General features: G+C 44.5%; 1 protein-coding gene across 1 annotated transcript in view; it reads right to left on the bottom strand.

Moving 5' to 3' along the window:
* Nucleotides 1–1372: 1372 nt before the first annotated feature.
* The window catches only part of CD247 (CD247 molecule), a 145246-nt gene continuing 128628 nt past the window's right edge, over nt 1373–17990 (bottom strand). Inside the window, exons 8-9 of the mRNA XM_068270816.1 lie at nt 2667–2708; nt 1373–1489 (exon numbers count right to left, since the gene is read on the bottom strand). Of these exons, the coding sequence (XP_068126917.1) occupies nt 1430–1489; nt 2667–2708 (102 nt within the window). The 3' untranslated portion in view covers nt 1373–1429. The remainder of the gene's footprint in view (nt 1490–2666; nt 2709–17990) is intronic.

Genomic DNA, 17990 nt, shown 5'->3' with positions numbered 1-17990 from the left:
AACCTTTTCTAGACAACAAAGTAAATACAAAAAGTAAGTTCGAGAGAGTATCAAGTTCTAAACAAGAAAAAAAAATATATGTACATCAAAAAATAATTAAGTGTAGTCTAGCACATACTACTTAAAGAGAACCTGTCTATACTTCTGCTGAAAAAAATATATTGTGTGATATATATATATATATATATATATATATATATATATATATATATATTACTTTTTATTTATTTCTTGTGTGTAATAAAATATTTTTTAATTGGAAATTATATGGATTTTAATTGGGAATATGTGGCTTTTTTTTCATTTGTCAGTGTTGCACAGCTATAACGAGGATGTGGCACTGGGGTCATAACTGCTTATCTGAGTCCACTTTCTGAGTCAGTGATTCACAATGTATTTACAGTAGAAGCTCTGCACAACGGTCACACATATGGCGTTTTCAATTGGCCGTCAGCAGTAGCCCCTTCCCTATTCCTGTCAGTTCAGCTTTCATTTAGGATAGAAGAATTTTGGGCAATGTTAATTAGGACCTCATGGAGAGAAATACCGGCACTCTTCTCCTCCAGCATAGTCCGAGCTCTGACAGCTGCTCTGATGTATTGATCCAGCCGAGCTCTTCTCCCTAATGTCAACCACAGACTGCAGCATTGTGTGACCTGTCGTACATCTCTGCTCCAGCCATCCATAATGATGAGCATAACCTTCTCCTAACATCTAATTCTCCACTGAGCCTGGGAGGGAATTAAAGTCAGCCAATCAAGGCCTAATTAACCAGCTGCCCTTCTGCTGATTGGCTACAGCTTGCTTTGATAGGCTTGGTTTCTTCTTCTAGGGCTTTTGAAATTTTTTGTTAGATTTTTTTTTTTTAGCTCATCACTATTCATCAATAATGCAGAACAAATCATTTTGCGGACATTAATAAAGTCTATGTCGATATATGGAAAGGATTCCAGCACTGGTTTTGGAAGAGCATCATCAGGTAAACTCATCAAAAGACTTGTCAGGGCTGCGACTTCCACAGAAAAAAAAATATACCTTTTAGGTTTCACATGAAGATTTAGAAAATTTGGCCAGAGTTCTACTTTAAGGGACTGCCATTTTACAAATGTTAGGAACAAACCCTGACAGGTTCACTTTAGGAAATGAACCTGACAGTTGCCATGGCAACACTGCAGCAACCGCTTGCGTCGGTGCTCTCATCAAGATATACATCGGAGATCTACAACAAGCCAGATGACCTTTGCTGTGTGTATAGCGCGGGCATAATTACCCCTCACCAGCATCAGTTACTGCAGATAAATGTTTCTGTTTGTTACAGGCCGAGAGAGAGAAAAAAATATGAAGCTATTAAGTTAGATTCCTACAGAAGGGCTTAGGGGAAAAAAATACAGAGATTTTACTCCAAAATTTAAAAAAAAAATTTCCCCCCTCAACGAATTGGCTGCATCTGAAGTGCGTCATACGTGTCCCTCTGAGCGGCGTTCAACCCCTGAAAGAAAAAAAGAAAAAAATTACAACACAAAGGCTAACCTATAGTGTATGTACTTAGTGATGCCTTAAAGGTAACTTTTAGTGACTTCATTATAGTGTATGATATAAAAACACGTTATATATTTTTATTTATACAAAAAACTTTATATAACAAGCACTAAAGAGAATGCATGATTTTTTTGTACTAGTAACAATAAAACCCTAATATTACAATTGCATCTTTGCTGTTTTATAAGCAGAAAGTTGTCTTTCTTTTGTACTGTTGTGAAATGTCTCCAACATTACTGAATCCAGATCTAGTGTCTGACTGATATTGCTCAGAATGGACTTCTAATACCTTCACTACATGGCAGAAAAAAATAACTTGCCTGTACTTGTACTTATTCTTTGACCCGAAAAAGAATAAATACAATGTATTTATTCTTAAAATCGCGAACGCAATCACCGCACAAATGTGTACTGTTTTTGTCACAATATTTGTGCTGCTTGGAACTCTGTTGTACATTTTGTTAGTGTATCTATGTTCCCCTTGTCGTCTTATTGTGCTTTGTAAAGCGCTGCGGAATATGTTGGCGCTATATAAATAAAAAATAATAATAATAATAATACTTGTAGAGCTTGCTAGAAAAAAACATCAGATAGTCCAAAGAGATGTCAACATTTATAATATTGTAAATGTTCCCGATATAGTAAATCTATGGATATAGTAAACTCAGTCCTCAGGTCCCAGCTAATGACCAATCAATTAAAACCTGGGTGGGACTTGTTTGGTCTATTGTCAAGCTGCATATATTTGCATATAAATGTACATAATCCTGCATGAACTCGGAAATATTTGCATCATCCCTAGTCTACATCCAGTAAATCAACACCTCAGACCCACAATGCAGCAGCTCTGAAAAATAATAGCCGGTAGCAGACATTAAACTACAAAATATGGTATAAATGTAATATATTACATTTTATAAAAGGTGAGGTACACTCCCAGCATAAACATTAGCAGCACTTGCTATTGGCGGCTGCTCTGGTTTTTTTTAGGAACTCGCCATCTGCTGACTGTATTTATTGAACTAAGATATACACAGATTATACCTCATTCAGAGCTGATCAAAATAAAAAAAACAAATGTAGCATTAAACATAAAATAAGTCCCTTTAAGTAGACGTAGTTGTTACCTGGTAGACTTTGTCATGCTCTCTCCCCTTCTTCTTGTGTGGCTAGAAAAATAAAATAAACTTATTGTTACTTAGTTACCAAGCCAGACCTCCGTTGCCCTCTAACTGTACAATTTTCAGCAGACTCGCCCAAGCGATCAGGCTCTGTTCACATTTAAAATTGCAAGCGCTTTGCAATTTTGTGCGCAATTTTTTTTACCGCTTGCCCGCGCACTGCGTTTTTTTAAAGCGCTTTTCTAAAGCACTTTTGCAGAGCAATTTTTTTTTAATCCACTACCTGACACAAGTCAGGAAGTGAACTCTTTAACCCGAAAAAGAATAAATACAATGTATTTATTCTTAAAATCGCGAACGCAATCACCGCAAAAAGCGATTTTGTGAGCGTTTAGCGCTCTTCCTGTAACTTTCCATTAGAGCAAAATCACCCCAAAATGGTACAGACACCGCTTTGCTGAGTGCAAAGCACACGAAACGCGCTGATATGAACCTTCTCAAAGAAGATTATTGCACAAGTGTTTTGTGGGCGATTTTGAAAATCGCCTGCACTTGAAAAATGACAGAAAACGCCCCTAGTGTGATGGGGCTTCCAGGGCTGTGGAGTCGGTACAAAAATCTTCCGACGCCAACTCCGACTCCTACGTTTATGAAAACACGACTCCGACTCTGACTCCTCGACTCCGACTCCTTAGTCTAATACTTACCAGGGCTGTGGATTTTGTACAAAAATCATCCGAATCCCGACCCCGACTCCTCAGTTTATGAAAACACGACTCCGACGCCAACTCCGACTCCACAGCCCTGGCTTTTTCACAGTGGGACGTTGCAGAGCTGCGTTATAAAGTCTTGAAATGAAGCTTACCGCACTGCAATGTTAATCCTATGTGAAGTTCACAGTGCGATGTTAGCGGTGCATTGTAACGTGTAGTGTTATGGTAATGCACTGCTGCAGTGTGTTACCTCTAAACGCACACATTACCGGGTACAGGAAAGCATACGTGTCATTGCCTGTATGCTTTACTGTACCTACTGTATGCCAAAGTAATGCAGCGTTGATCTGCGTTACCACCTTTTTTTTGCGTTGCGATGTAATGCTGCGTTGTGACTTTAAAGTTGCATTACAACATAATGCACCACTGAGAATGCAACCTCAGATAAATGTGATCGGGGTGGCAGAAAAAATAAACCTCGATGTCCCAAATCGACTGGAAACAATTCTAAAAGGGGATCGTTCGATGACAATTTACTCGATAGGAAAACATTTTTTTCCATTGTGATGGATAGGAAGCACAGATTGGTTTGTTGATGGTGAAATAATTGATGTACTACATCATTTTATTTGTGATCTGACCACAGGGCATTTCTTTGCTGAAAATTGTAGCTTTAGTGGCACTTTTAGTTATAATTCCCAGCCAAAGTGGGACGTTCATCCAATTCTTTTCATAGTTCATATTATTTAGATGGTGAACAACATAAATATGACAGTAATTAATACAGGCAAAATTTAAAGCTAGGGACGCTACACACCTTCAGCTAATGCTGCTTATATAGATCAGACTCAATCCCTTGGGGGAGCCCAATATTAAAGTAGTTCATTTTGCTTATTTATCTAGTTTAAGGCTACTTGCACACCAAGACGTTGCGTTAGGTGCCACGTTAAGGTCGCATAACGTGCACCTAACACAAGGCGTGGTGCTCTTCGATGTGGACGTCAGACTTAGCCGCGTTGTGTAGCTCACTCTGGCGTCCGTGATGCCGTGATGCGTACTCTTGTGCGCATGCGGCATCACGTGGTCCCGCCGGCCAATCGCCGCACAGAGCGGCCGCACCAGGAAGTAAACACTGCACGTCACAACATGCAGTGAATATTAATTAGTCATGTGCCTGGCCGCTCTCCGCTCCTCCCCAACATGACTGAGCATGTGCAAACAGTCTAACGCGGCTTAAGCCGCTGTAACGCTAGAGCATGCTGCACTTTCGGGAGAATGTGCAGAGTTACATGTAACGCAATGTGGGCAGTGTGAACAGCCCACTTGTTACATTGCTGGGCTTTGGGGGAGCGTTACAGGCTGCTCTGACGTGCGCCTGTAACGTCTTAGTGTGTAAGCAGCCTTAAGGAAACCTGAACTAAATTAGATATATTTATATTTTCATATTTAAAGATACCCAGTGCACAAAAGAGGATGGGGGGTGTGAGAGTTATTTAGGTACTTAGTATTAAAATATTCATTTCATTTCAGGTTTGCATAGCTACAAATACAAACTTGAGAAAATACAACTACATAAAATATATTTTTTTTTAAATTAACACATGAATGTTTTAATAAATAAAGCAAAATAATGATGAAGTACTGCTGTTAAAAATTACTTGCAGAAATTAGATAAAAATGTAATCACGTCATAATTTTGTCTTATAAATCTTTGTATTTGATTGTTAAACAGACACTGAAGCGAAAAAAATATATATGATATAATGAATTGGTTGTGTATAACGGATAATTACTAGAACCGTAGTAGCAAAGAAAATATTCTCATATTTTTTAGTTATATAGTGTTTTTTTTCTAACATTGCATCATTCTCTAATATTTGCAGTTTACACACTATTCAGCAATCTAAATGTTTTTACAGAGCAGGCTGTGAACTATTGACCTGTCCTCTGGATAGAAATAGAAAATACATTGACTGACAGTTGTGATCACCGGCGTAACAATAGGGTCCCCCCCTAGGGCTCGCTCAAGGCCGTTTTGGGGGGCAGAAGGGGTCACAGAATAAGAGGAGAGCATGGCCGCAGATCGGTGGGGAGGGGGGACATCCCCCCCCCTCCCTCACCTTGGGGTCTCCTCTCAACACTCTCCCTCCTGCAAGCTTTAGTGACAGCGGGCAGCAGCAAGATAACACATACCTCCTTTGCCCACATACCTCCTTTGCCCTCTGGGGCGAAGGAGGTATGTGTTATCCTGCCGCTGCTGCTGCCAGCTGTCACTAAAGATTGCAGGAGGGGGAGCGCTGAGAGGAGAGCCCAAGGTGAGGGGGGGGGGGGGAATGTCCCCTCCCCACAGATCTGCGGCTACGCTCTCCTCTTATGCTGCGACCCCTCCTGCCCCCCAAAAGTCCCTGAGCGGGCCCAGATTTTTTTCCCAGGGGGGCCCGAGGATTTCTAGTTAAACCCCTGGTTGTGATAACAAGCTTCAGAAGACAGAGCTCTCTGCGACTTTGAAAGTCATAGAGCTCAATGGCTCTTTTGCATAGATAACAACTGGAGTTTCTTAACTCTACCTGTACTGGAAACAATATTAGATTTATGTCTCTGCTCCTAATGTTTTATTTCTTAGCTGTACTACACATACAAATCATATCATAATTTTTTTTTCGCTTCAGTGTCCCTTTCAACGAATTAGCGGCAGCAGCACTATAAGTTAAGTCATATATAGATATATATAAGGGTACGTTTCCACTTAAGCGGCGCGATTTGCTCGCGGTTGCGGATTCGTTGACGTTTCCATGCGAATTTAACCATGTCAATGCCGGCGAGCATTAACGTGGGTTTTTAGACGAAATCGCACACGGAAACGCCGGGAAAACCGCAAGACTAAAGAGCTTGCGGTTTTCCTATTTAGTTACATTACCGACGATTCGCGTGCGGGTGTGCGGCGTGCGAATTCTGACGGCTCTGCTGTGCAGATTTTTTCTGCATAGCGAGCCGCACAGAATTCCTGACAAGTGGAAACGGCGCCATCCACTTGTATTGGTTGAGCGAATCTGCATGCAGGAAACGCATGCAGATTCGCTCGAGTGGAAACGTACCCTAAAATATGCAGTAGAGGTGGTATTGTGATTAACTACATTTGTATGAGCTCTATTTTATGTGCTTAGTTATTTTTGTTGCATATACATTTTTCAAACAACACTAAAGTAAAACCTGATTGGACTTTTTGTTGAGTGTGTTGCCAGTTACTGCTGCAGGATGTGTACAATAATAATTTGTAATGAACTAATGTGGTCACTTTTGTTTCTTCATCATTGTTGTGAGGATGTCATACGCATGAGCCTATGGGCCTGGTGCACAGTGAGGATGTCATACGCATGAGCCTATGGGCCTGGTGCACAGTGAGGATGTCATACGCATGAGCCTATGGGCCTGGTGCACAGTGAGGATGTCATACGCATGAGACTATGGGCCTGGTGCACAGTGAGGATGTCATACGCATGAGACTATGGGCCTGGTGCACAGTGAGGATGTCATACGCATGAGCCTATGGGCCTGGTGCACAGTGAGGATGTCATACGCATGAGACTATGGGCCTGGTGCACAGTGAAGATGTCATACGCATGAGACTATGGGCCTGGTGCACAGTGAAGATATCATACGCATGAGACTATGGGCCTGGTGCACAGTGAAGATGTCATACGCATGAGACTATGGGCCTGGTGCACAGTGAAGATGTCATACGCATGATACTATGGGCCTGGTGCACAGTGAGGATGTCATACGCATGAGCCTATGGGCCTGGTGCACAGTGAAGATGTCATACGCATGAGACTATGGGCCTGGTGCACAGTGAAGATGTCATACGCATGATACTATGGGCCTGGTGCACAGTGAAGATGTCATACGCATGAGACTATGGGCCTGGTGCACAGTGAGGATGTCATACGCATGAGACTATGGGCCTGGTGCACAGTGAAGATGTCATACGCATGAGCTTATGGGCCTGGTGCACAGTGAGGATGTCATTCGCAGGAGACTATGGGCCTGGTGCACAGTGAAGATGTCATACGCATGAGACTATGGGCCTGGTGCACAGTGAGGATGTCATACGCAGGAGACTATGGGCCTGGTGCACAGTGAGGATGTCATACGCAGGAGACTATGGGCCTGGTGCACAGTGAGGATGTCATACGCATGAGACTATGGGCCTGGTGCACAGTGAGGATGTCATACGCATGAGACTATGGGCCTGGTGCACAGTGAGGATGTCATACGCATGAGACTATGGGCCTGGTGCACAGTGAGGATGTCATACGCATGAGACTATGGGCCTGGTGCACAGTGAGGATGTCATACGCATGAGACTATGGGCCTGGTGCACAGTGAGGATGTCATACGCATGAGACTATGGGCCTGGTGCACAGTGAGGATGTCATACGCATGAGACTATGGGCCTGGTGCACAGTGAGGATGTCATACGCATGAGACTATGGGCCTGGTGCACAGTGAGGATGTCATACGCATGAGACTATGGGCCTGGTGCACAGTGAGGATGTCAAACGCATGAGACTATGGGCCTGGTGCACAGTGAGGATGTCATACGCATGAGACTATGGGCCTGGTGCACAGTGAGGATGTCATACGCATGAGACTATGGGCCTGGTGCACAGTGAGGATGTCATACGCATGAGACTATGGGCCTGGTGCACAGTGAGGATGTCATACGCATGAGACTATGGGCCTGGTGCACAGTGAGGATGTCATACGCATGAGACTATGGGCCTGGTGCACAGTGAAGATGTCATACGCATGAGACTATGGGCCTGGTGCACAGTGAAGATGTCATACGCATGAGACTATGGGCCTGGTGCACAGTGAAGATGTCATACGCATGAGACTATGGGCCTGGTGCACAGTGAAGATGTCATACGCATGAGACTATGGGCCTGGTGCACAGTGAGGATGTCATACGCATGAGACTATGGGCCTGGTGCACAGTGAAGATGTCGTACGCATGAGCCTATGGGCCTGGTGCACAGTGAAGATGTCGTACGCATGAGACTATGGGCCTGGTGCACAGTGAAGATGTCATACGCATGAGCCTATGGGCCTGGTGCACAGTGAAGATGTCGTACGCATGAGACTATGGGCCTGGTGCACAGTGAAGATGTCATACGCATGAGACTATGGGCCTGGTGCACAGTGAGGATGTCATACGCATGAGACTATGGGCCTGGTGCACAGTGAAGATGTCATACGCATGAGACTATGGGCCTGGTGCACAGTGAAGATGTCATACGCATGAGCCTCTGGGCCTGGTGCACAGTGAAGATGTCATACGCATGAGCCTATGGGCCTGGTGCACAGTGAAGATGTCATACGCATGAGCCTATGGGCCTGGTGCACAGTGAAGATGTCATACGCATGAGCCTATGGGCCTGGTGCACAGTGAAGATGTCATACGCATGAGACTATGGGCCTAGTGCACAAAAGGTACATTTTACCAGCACTAGAGCTTCACCCAGTACAACAGCACAGTATGAGAAACAATGAAAATGCCTACAAAAAATAGAAGGGCATGAGAAAACACACTTTCACCAAATGGACTGAATTGGATGGGCCTGTGAAAACACTCGTCCATGGAGGACATGTGCTCATAGATGGCGCATGCCCGCCCCATGTGCTCATAGATGGCGCATGCCCCGCCCCATGTGTTCATAGTTGGTGCATGCCCCGCCCCCATGTGCTCATATGTGGTGCAAGCATGGACATAAGAAACATATTTGATGCTCTTCTCAGATATGTTTAGAGCGGCCCAGTCCTGGATCGGTGGGCTGCACGAGGGTCAGTGAAGCTTCTGTACTATCCAGTGGCTTCCCACTACTGAGGTAAGTTTTAATTTGCCCCCTTTATTTCACTTGGGGGCCCATATGCAATTAACCTTCTCTCCTGAGTTTTCTCCTGGAGATAATTTCTCATCTTCTTTTTAAAACAACTTTACAGAAATTTGTAATTAAAAAAAGTATCAAAAACTTGTAAATGTGTCCCCCTGTGCGTGACGTCACACGTGCCGCGTGTTGTACGCCGCCAGCGTGTGAGGCACAAATGGAGGAAGATGGACGGGCACCGTGGCGGTAGACAGCAGAGAAAGTATAAATGCACGGGGGGTGGGGGGGGGTATTTACACTAGGGGGGGCAACGCCAGGAGTTCCATTGCGTTCATCCTGATATTGCACGCCATTACTGCCGCGCACCTGATCGAGCACGTCGGCCCGAAATTTACCAGCACCTGTGATCAATACATGGGACCAATTTCAGCCTGAAAGTAGTTGCATCGTTCAGGGTCTGTTCTATGCTTTTTGCTGTCTGAAGCAAACGTGAGGATGTTTGATTCCCCTCCCCCCCCCCCCCCCCCCCCTAGATTTGGAATGATCACACAGCACCCAACAATTTGCACCGCAGTTATAGCTGCGGTGCAACCACCCTCAGTGTAGGTAGGTAGCTAGTTATAGGTGCCCCCAGTATAGATAGCCAGGTAAAGATCCCTCCAGTATAGCAAGCCAGGTATAGGTGACTCCAGTATAAGTAGACAAGTATAGTATAGGTGCCCCCAGTATAGGAAGCCAGGTATAGATGCCCCTGATATAAGTAGTCAAGCATAGGTGCCCCAGTATAGGTAGCCAAGTATAGGAAGCCATGAATAGGTGCCACCGGGGGGAGGGGGGCCAAAATCCTCCCTCCCTCTCCATGGGTCCATCTCCTTTCCCCCTGCAGAGTGGCGCAGCGGCGGGGTTCATAAATGACTCACCGTCGCTGCTCCATGCGACACGTCCATCCACCCTTGCAGCCAGCACCTCTATGGCTGCCTGATCTCTGTATGACGGGTGTATGACATGTCATGCAGGGAAACAGAAAGTAAACACAGCTGCTGGAGTGGATGGATGCATCAAATAAAAAGGACGGGTGAGTCATTTACAAAACTCACCGCTGCGTCACTCTGCAGGGGCACAGGAGGGGGATCATGAAGAGGGAGGAAGGATGTCGGCCCCCCTCCCCACTTCTGCCAGGCACCCTGGTCCCCAAGCCTGCACCCATTCCCAGCCACCACCATGTAAATGCCGACTGAAGCAGGTGCTTCAGGCTGCATCATGGGAGGTCCGGCCTTGGCAAATCAATCGAGCTTGCTCTTTGCTGCACCAATTTTCATAATATTTGCCACTAATCAGCATAAAATGTGTAGGCCTTGCCTAGGTCATAACAGATTAGTCAGTGTTGCTCGAAGGTTAGTAAAGAGGATGTATATCGCCAGATAGTAAAGCCAGATCAGGTGTACAGAAACCTATGTGTTATTCAAAGTTTTCCTTTTTAGTAAATTCCTTGTAAACTAGCCCTGACCTGACTGCAAAACTGTGGAAAATGCTCAAAAATCCAAAAAGTTGTGGATTTCACCTATTTGATCGTTTAAAAAGCCTTTGATAAATGAGACGAACTTCCAAATTTATTTTGACCGGCGAATTCCTGGCAAATAAACCAGAGATCGGAATTCAGGGCCTTCTATATCTGGCCGCTATTGGCGGAGCCGCTCATTTCTCAGCCTGTCTTGCGGAGGGGCTGTCGAGGAGATAAACGCAGTGATTCTATATTTTTCTTTCACTTGTCACTTTCCTCTGTTTATTATTCCGAGTTCCTCTCCTTCCCCGGATAGTTGTACATTGCAATAAAAGTCCTGGAGCTGCCTCTGTGTGTCAGCGAGATATAAGGAGCAAAGCTCTGCACTTGCTCTGCACTGCTCCACTTTATTTTACAAATATATATAGTCGATGCAGCTGACATTATCAAAATAAATACACAGGCCCACTGGGACTGGCTGTGGGGCCCGCGGCCAGGGAGAGAATGGAGCGTGGGGTCTAAACAAGAGCTCTATCCTCTGCTACAACTTTAAAATAAACTCACACAGAATTACAGCTGAACAGAACACCACACAGAAGGCTGAGCACAGCAAAAATATGGCAATATATGTTTTGCTGTGATTCAGATATCCCATCCAAACAACACAGCCAATATAAGCCATGAGTGACCTCACCTGTCTCCCCATTACAGCACAACACTATAGCATGGGCAAAGCTCCTCCCCCAGCCTACTGACAGGACTGTGTGGAGGAGCAGCGCACCAATGACTCATCATTCTGCTCTGCTCTCCTGTACTTAAAAAAGGAAGTGTAACCAAGGATTGAACTTCATCCTAATCAGAAGCTGTTACCCCCTTACCCATGAGAAATCTTTACCTTTTCTTGAATCATCAGCCAAACAACGTGCACTTTGTTACATTGTCACTTTGTTACAGGCTATCCTGTCCTTGCAGTGCATGCAGTTCACGGCCCCACTGTGAACCTAGCCTAAATAGTTCAGTCTAGGAGAGTCATCCAGAACAGCCATTTGCTTTTACTGGCAAAACAACGACACCATACGGACTGGGGGCCATAGGAGCAGCCTACTACGGGGTGTAAGTAGGGACACTAACACCTTAGCCCCACCCCATCTCCAACAGCACACTCCATTATAAACATCCCTTATTGTCACATGCTCCCTGCGCCTTTGATGACAAACCATGTGATGTAACCTTCTATGAAAATATAATCCCAAAATGAGATATTTCTTTACCCAAAGCATAAAGTATTTTTTATTGGTGCTTTAATTTGAAGGGTGGTGCCACTGACTAACCGCAAAGCGCATGAGCTTAGATCTCTTTATTTCCCGTTTCACTTCCATCTGCTCTAGTCTCTAGTCTTCACCATAGGTAACCTCAGATTACTTAGTTTTACATATGGTCAGTGAGATGCTAATGATTTTCAGGTGGTGCAAATTTTATTTTATCTTTCATGCAACCAAGAACTGGACTAATTAACTCATTAACAGCTTCAAAGGAATTCTATTGTTTGAGAAAAGTGCCCTGCTTTTCACTTCAGTTGGCAAAACTTGTTGTGCTGTAAATTCTTGGAATGCTTTGATCTCTCTCTGCTGGCAAAAGATATGAAAGATGAAAGCAGAAGTCCTCTATTATTGTCTCACACTGCCCCCTAGTGACAAGTGGCCATACATACACATTACAGAAGTACTAATTAGTAGTAAGGAAATGTAAAAAAAAAAAAAAAGTGCTAAAATAAATTGGCCTAGGAGCACTTGCAAGCCTCTACATAAATTGGCTGCTAAAGGGTTGAGTGCAGTGGCTGATGATTTTGATTGGTTTACATCCAACCTACACAAATGTGCATAAAACATTACCATAAACATTGTGTCAGCTTGAAATTACTAGCATGTCATTGACCATCCCTACGTATTATCATAATATGTTCAGTGTATATTACGTATGTAAAGAAGGAAGAGTAGTGCCGGCTCTGCTTCAGTTGCTTTATTCAATAAAAAAGTGGTTGTTACATAGTGCATCCAATGCATACATCAATAACAATCGTGACACATACCAGAGATATGCTGCAAGTAGGTGCGATAGGTTCAGGGGGTGAAGAGCCTCACAGCCGTTTTGCGCTGCTGCGCTTCTACGGAGGCTGCGTATTTTATCAGTTTATCAGCTCAGTTTATATTACCCAAGATTACTTCATGGCCACTTGTGAACCAACTGTCATAGTGCATTATGCTGGGCCTACACTGCCTGTGTGTCATACTTTGCCTAGAGGTCCTCAAGGTGGTGGAAGAACAGTGGCGAAATCACAGGGTTTAAAAAAATCAGACGCAAAGGACCACTATCGTGAACATTTTTAAATGTAAAATACATGTAAGCACATAGAAATAAGAAGTATGTTTCTTCCAGAGTAAAATGAGCCAAAAATGACTTCTCTCCTGTGTTGCTGTCACTTACTGTAGGTAGAAGAAATCTGACAGAACTGACAGGTTTATGGCTCATTTTACTTTGGAAGAATCACACTTCTTATTTGTATATGTTTAAATTTATTTTAAAATTTGTTGCGTTAGTGGTCTTTTAAAATAAAGTGCTTGTGGATTTAAGTTTGAAAAACACTTAACTGTTTTTGTGTATGAATGAGTTCCAAGTAGTCCAAATTCCCAAAATTCAGCTTCAAACTTAAAGCGGAACTGTAAATAGTTTTTAAACACAGTGTTTCACTTACCTGGGGCTTCTGCAAGCCCCCAACAGCCGTCCTGTCCCGCGCCGGTCCTGCCCGAGCCTCCGTTCTCCCGCCGCTAGCTGCTTTTGGTTTCGCCACCGGGCCACTGCCTCTGGCCACCCGTATCCTTTCTTCACGTCCCCTGCTATTGCAGAGGGGAACGCGAAGAAAACATACGCTTGGCCAGAGCCGCGCTGGCATCGACTTAGAAGTCTAGGAACAGAACGGAACGGCGGCGGGAGAACGGAGGCTCGGGCAGGACCGGCGCGGGACAGGGCGGCTGCTGGGGGGCTTGCAGAAGCCCCAGGTAAGTGAAACACTGTGTTGAAAAACTATTTACAGTTCTGCTTTAAAGGGAACCTTAACTGAGAGGGATATGGATATTTCCTTTTAAACAATACCAGTTACTTGTCATTCCTGCTGGTCTCTTTGGCTGCAGTAGTGGCTGAATCACACACCTGAAACAAGCATGCAGCTAATCCAGTCTGACTTCAGTCAGAGCACCTGATCTGCATGCTTGTTCAAGGGCTGTGGCTAAAAGTATTAGAGACACAGGATCAGCAGGAGAGTCCGGAAACTGGTATTATTTTAAAAGGAAAAATCCATATCCTCCTCAGTCCAGGTTCCCTTTAAGAAATGGAAGGTAAGTCAGATACATTTCCTTATTCCTCAGTTCTCGGCCGTGATATTTCTGCTGCAAATGTCAGCAACCTTCCACTGGAAATTAACACCCAGAAACTGGCGTTCACTCTGCGAGCGGAACCCCAAAACCCCTTCAGCAAATAAATGACTTTCCATTTCAGTCTTCCGGCTAACTGCGCGTTATTCCCCCTGAGAGATTTTCCTCACGGTTGCCTGGGAAAATTACAAGTTGTGGATTACCATGGCGATGCCTGAATAGCAATAATCATTCTGTATGGGTTAATGTTTGTTTTCAGAGCACCAGACTGAAGTGCCATTTAAGTTAATTCTGTTTCTACTTTCAACTGCCCTTAAATTATTTTTTTCTTAAAGGGGAACTGAAGAAAGAGGTATACGGAGGCTGCCATATTTATTTCCTTTTAATCAATACCAGTTGCCTGGCAGCCCTGCTGGTCTATTTCTCTGCAGTAGTATCTGAATAACACCAGAAACAAGCATGCAGCTAGTCTTGTCAGATCTGACTTTAACCCCCTTGTCGTTCCAATTATTGCGGCAAGGGAGCAGCGCAGCACTTTTTTTTGTATTTTTATTTTTTTAAATCATGTAGCTAGCCTAGCGCTAGCTACATGATAGCCGCTGAGCAGCGGCATCCCCCCACCCACTCTGATCGCCTCCGGCGATCTGCGCAAGCAGGAAATCCTGGTCACCCTCTGTTTTCCTGCAAGGCTGCCCCCATCGCCATGGCGACAGGCGGGATGACGTCATGGACGTCGGGATGTCAGAGGGAGTCCCGATCCACCCCTCAGCGCTGCCTGGCACTGATTGGCCAGGCTGCGCAAGGGGTCTGGGGGGGGCGACGCGGCGGTGATCGAGTTATGCACGCAGCTATCAAAGTGCTAGCTGCGTGCAATAAAAAAAAATTGTGAAAATCGGCCCAGCAGGTCCTGAGCAATCCTCCTGCGCAGGTTACCCCGAGCTCAGCTCGGGATAACCGGCAAGGAGGTTAAAGTCTGAAACACCTGATCTGCTGCATGCTTGTTCAGGGGCTATGGCTAATAGTATTAGAGGCAGAGGATCAGCAGAGCCGCCAGGCAACTGGTATTGCTTAAAAGGAAATAAACATGGCAGCCTCCATATACCTCTCTCTTCAGTTCCCCTTTAAGTTGTTTTTTATCTTCTGTCTTGATAACGTAATAGCTTCTGGGAACTAAGTTAAATGATTCTATTTATTTAACCACTTCCCAACCCCACTTGTTTTCCCCTTAAAAACCAGAGCAACCCCCCAGCCCCCCCCCCCCCCCCCCCCCATTCATTCGCCTATAACTTAATTGCCACTTATCATACCGAAATGATCTATATATTGTTTTATTCGTCACAAATTAGTCTTTCTTTGGGTGGTACTTTTGCTAAGAATTTTATTTTATATGCATTTTAAAGGGAATAATAAGACATGAAAGTTTGGGCAACCTTGTTAATTATCATGATTTTCCTGTATAAATCGTGGGTGTTACAATAAAACATGTCAGTTAAATATATCATACAGGAGACACACACAGTGATATTTGTGAAGTGAAACAAAGTTTATTGGATTTACAGAAAGTGCGCAATAATTGTTTAAACAAAATTAGGCAGGTGCATAAATTTGGGCAACACAAATATAAAGTGAAATAAATCAATATTTAGTAGATCCTCCTCTTGCAGCAATGACAGCCTTTAAACGCTTCCTGTAAGTTCCAATGAGAGTCTGGATTCTGGTTGAAGGTATTTTGGACCATTCCTCTTTACAAAACATCTCTAGTTCATTCAGGTTTGATGGCTTCTGAGCATGGACAGCTCTCTCTAACTCACACCGCAGATTTTCAGTTATATTCAGGTCTGGGGACTGAGATGGCCATTCTAGAATGTTGCACTTGTTCCTCTGCATGAATGCCTTAGTGGATTTTGAGCAGTGTTTAGGGTTGTTGGCTTGTTGAAAGATCCAGCCTCGGCACAGCTTCAGATTTGTCACTGATTCCTGGACATTGGTCTCCAGAATCTGCTATTACTGAGTGGAATCCATGCGTCCCTCAACTTTGACAATATTCCCAGTCCCTGCACTGGCCACGCAGCCCCACAGCATGATGGAACCACCACCATATGTTACTGTAGGTAGCAGGTGTTTTTCTTGGAATGCTGTGTTGTTTTTCCTCCATGCATAATACCCCTTGTTATGCTCAAATAACTCAATTTTAGTTTCATCAGTCCACAGCACCTTATTTCAAAATGAAGCTGGCTTGTCCAAATGTCCTTTAGCATACCTCAAGCAGCTCTGTTTGTGCTGTGTGGGCGGAGAAAATGCTTCCTCTGCATCACTCTCGCATACAGCATCTCCTTGTGTAAAGTGAGCCGAATGGTTGAATGATGCACAGTGACTCCATCTGCAGCAAGATGATGTAGGTCTTTGGTGCTGGTCTGTGGGTTGACTCTGACTGTTTTCACCATTCGTCGCTTCTGTTTATCTGAGATTTGTCTTCGTCTGCCATTTTGAGCCTTAACTTGAACCGAGCCTGTGGTCTTCCATTTCCTCAATATGTTCCTAATTGTGGAAACTGACAGCTGAAATCTCTGAGACAGTTTTCTGTTTCCTTCCCCTAAACCATGATGGTGAATAATCTTTGTCTTCAGGTCATTTGAAAGTTGTTTTGAGACCCCCATGTTGCTACTCTTCAGAGAAAATTAAAAGATGAGGGAAACTTATAATTGACCCCCTTAAAGGGACACTGTAGGGGGGTCAGGGGAAAATTAGTTGAAGTTACACGGGGCTTCTAATGGTCTCCCACAGACATCCTGTGCTTGCGCAGCCACTCCCCAATGCTCTGGCCCCGCCTCTGGTTCACTTCTAGAATTTCAGACTTTAAAGTCTGAAAACCACTGTGCCTGCGTTGCCGTGTCCTCACTCCCGCTGATGGCACCAGGAGCGTACTGCACAGGCCCAGTGCGCCGTGCACTCCTGGTGACATCAGGGGAAGCGAGGACACGGCAACGCAGGCGCAGTGGTTTTCAGACTTTAAAGTCTGAAATTCCAGAAGTGAACCGGAGGCGGGACCGGAGCATCGGTGAGTGGCTGCGCGGGCACAGGATGTCTGCGGGGGACCATTAGAAGCCCCAGGTAACTTGAACTCATTTTCCCCCGACCCCCTACAGTATCCCTTTAAATACTTTTTCTCATAATTGGATTCACCTGTGTATGTAGGTCAGGAGTCACTGAGCTTACCAAGCCAATTTGAGTTCAAATAATTAGTTCTAAAGGTTTTAGACAGTGTACAAATTTATGCACCTGCCTAATTTTATTCAAACAATTATTGCACACTTTCTGTAAATCCAATAAACTTCATTTCACTTCTTAAATATCACTGTGTGTGTCTCCTATATGATATATTTAACTGACTTTTTTATTGTAACAACCAAAAATTTATACAGGAAAATCATGACAATTAACAAAGTTGCCCAAACTTTCGCATCCCACTGTAAGCCTAAAAAAATGTACTGAAAAGTTACCCCCTCGGCTTATATGCGAGTCGGTGGAGCAGAGCGGATGGTAGAGCAGGTTTTGATACTGGCAGAGGAGTGTAAGGATCATGCACTAGTAATCCTGCTCTTGCCAGCTGGCTCCCTGCTGTATCCGTGCCCCCATCCCCTGCAACATGGTGTGCAGAGTGCGCTGCTCAAGACTATTAGTGTCCCCCGGCATGTGGAGCACAGCATGCCAGCAACTTCTCAGCGCTGCAGTGATCCGGAATTATTCTTGTGTGGCCTCTTGAGACACAGCTGTATCATCCTTGAGCCACATCTGGCTAT

Source organism: Hyperolius riggenbachi, chromosome 2 (genome assembly GCF_040937935.1).
Source record: "Hyperolius riggenbachi isolate aHypRig1 chromosome 2, aHypRig1.pri, whole genome shotgun sequence".
NCBI lineage: Eukaryota > Metazoa > Chordata > Amphibia > Anura > Hyperoliidae > Hyperolius > Hyperolius riggenbachi.
The sequence above is the reverse complement of the archived record's forward strand: the minus strand, read 5'-3'. Positions and strand labels throughout refer to the sequence as shown.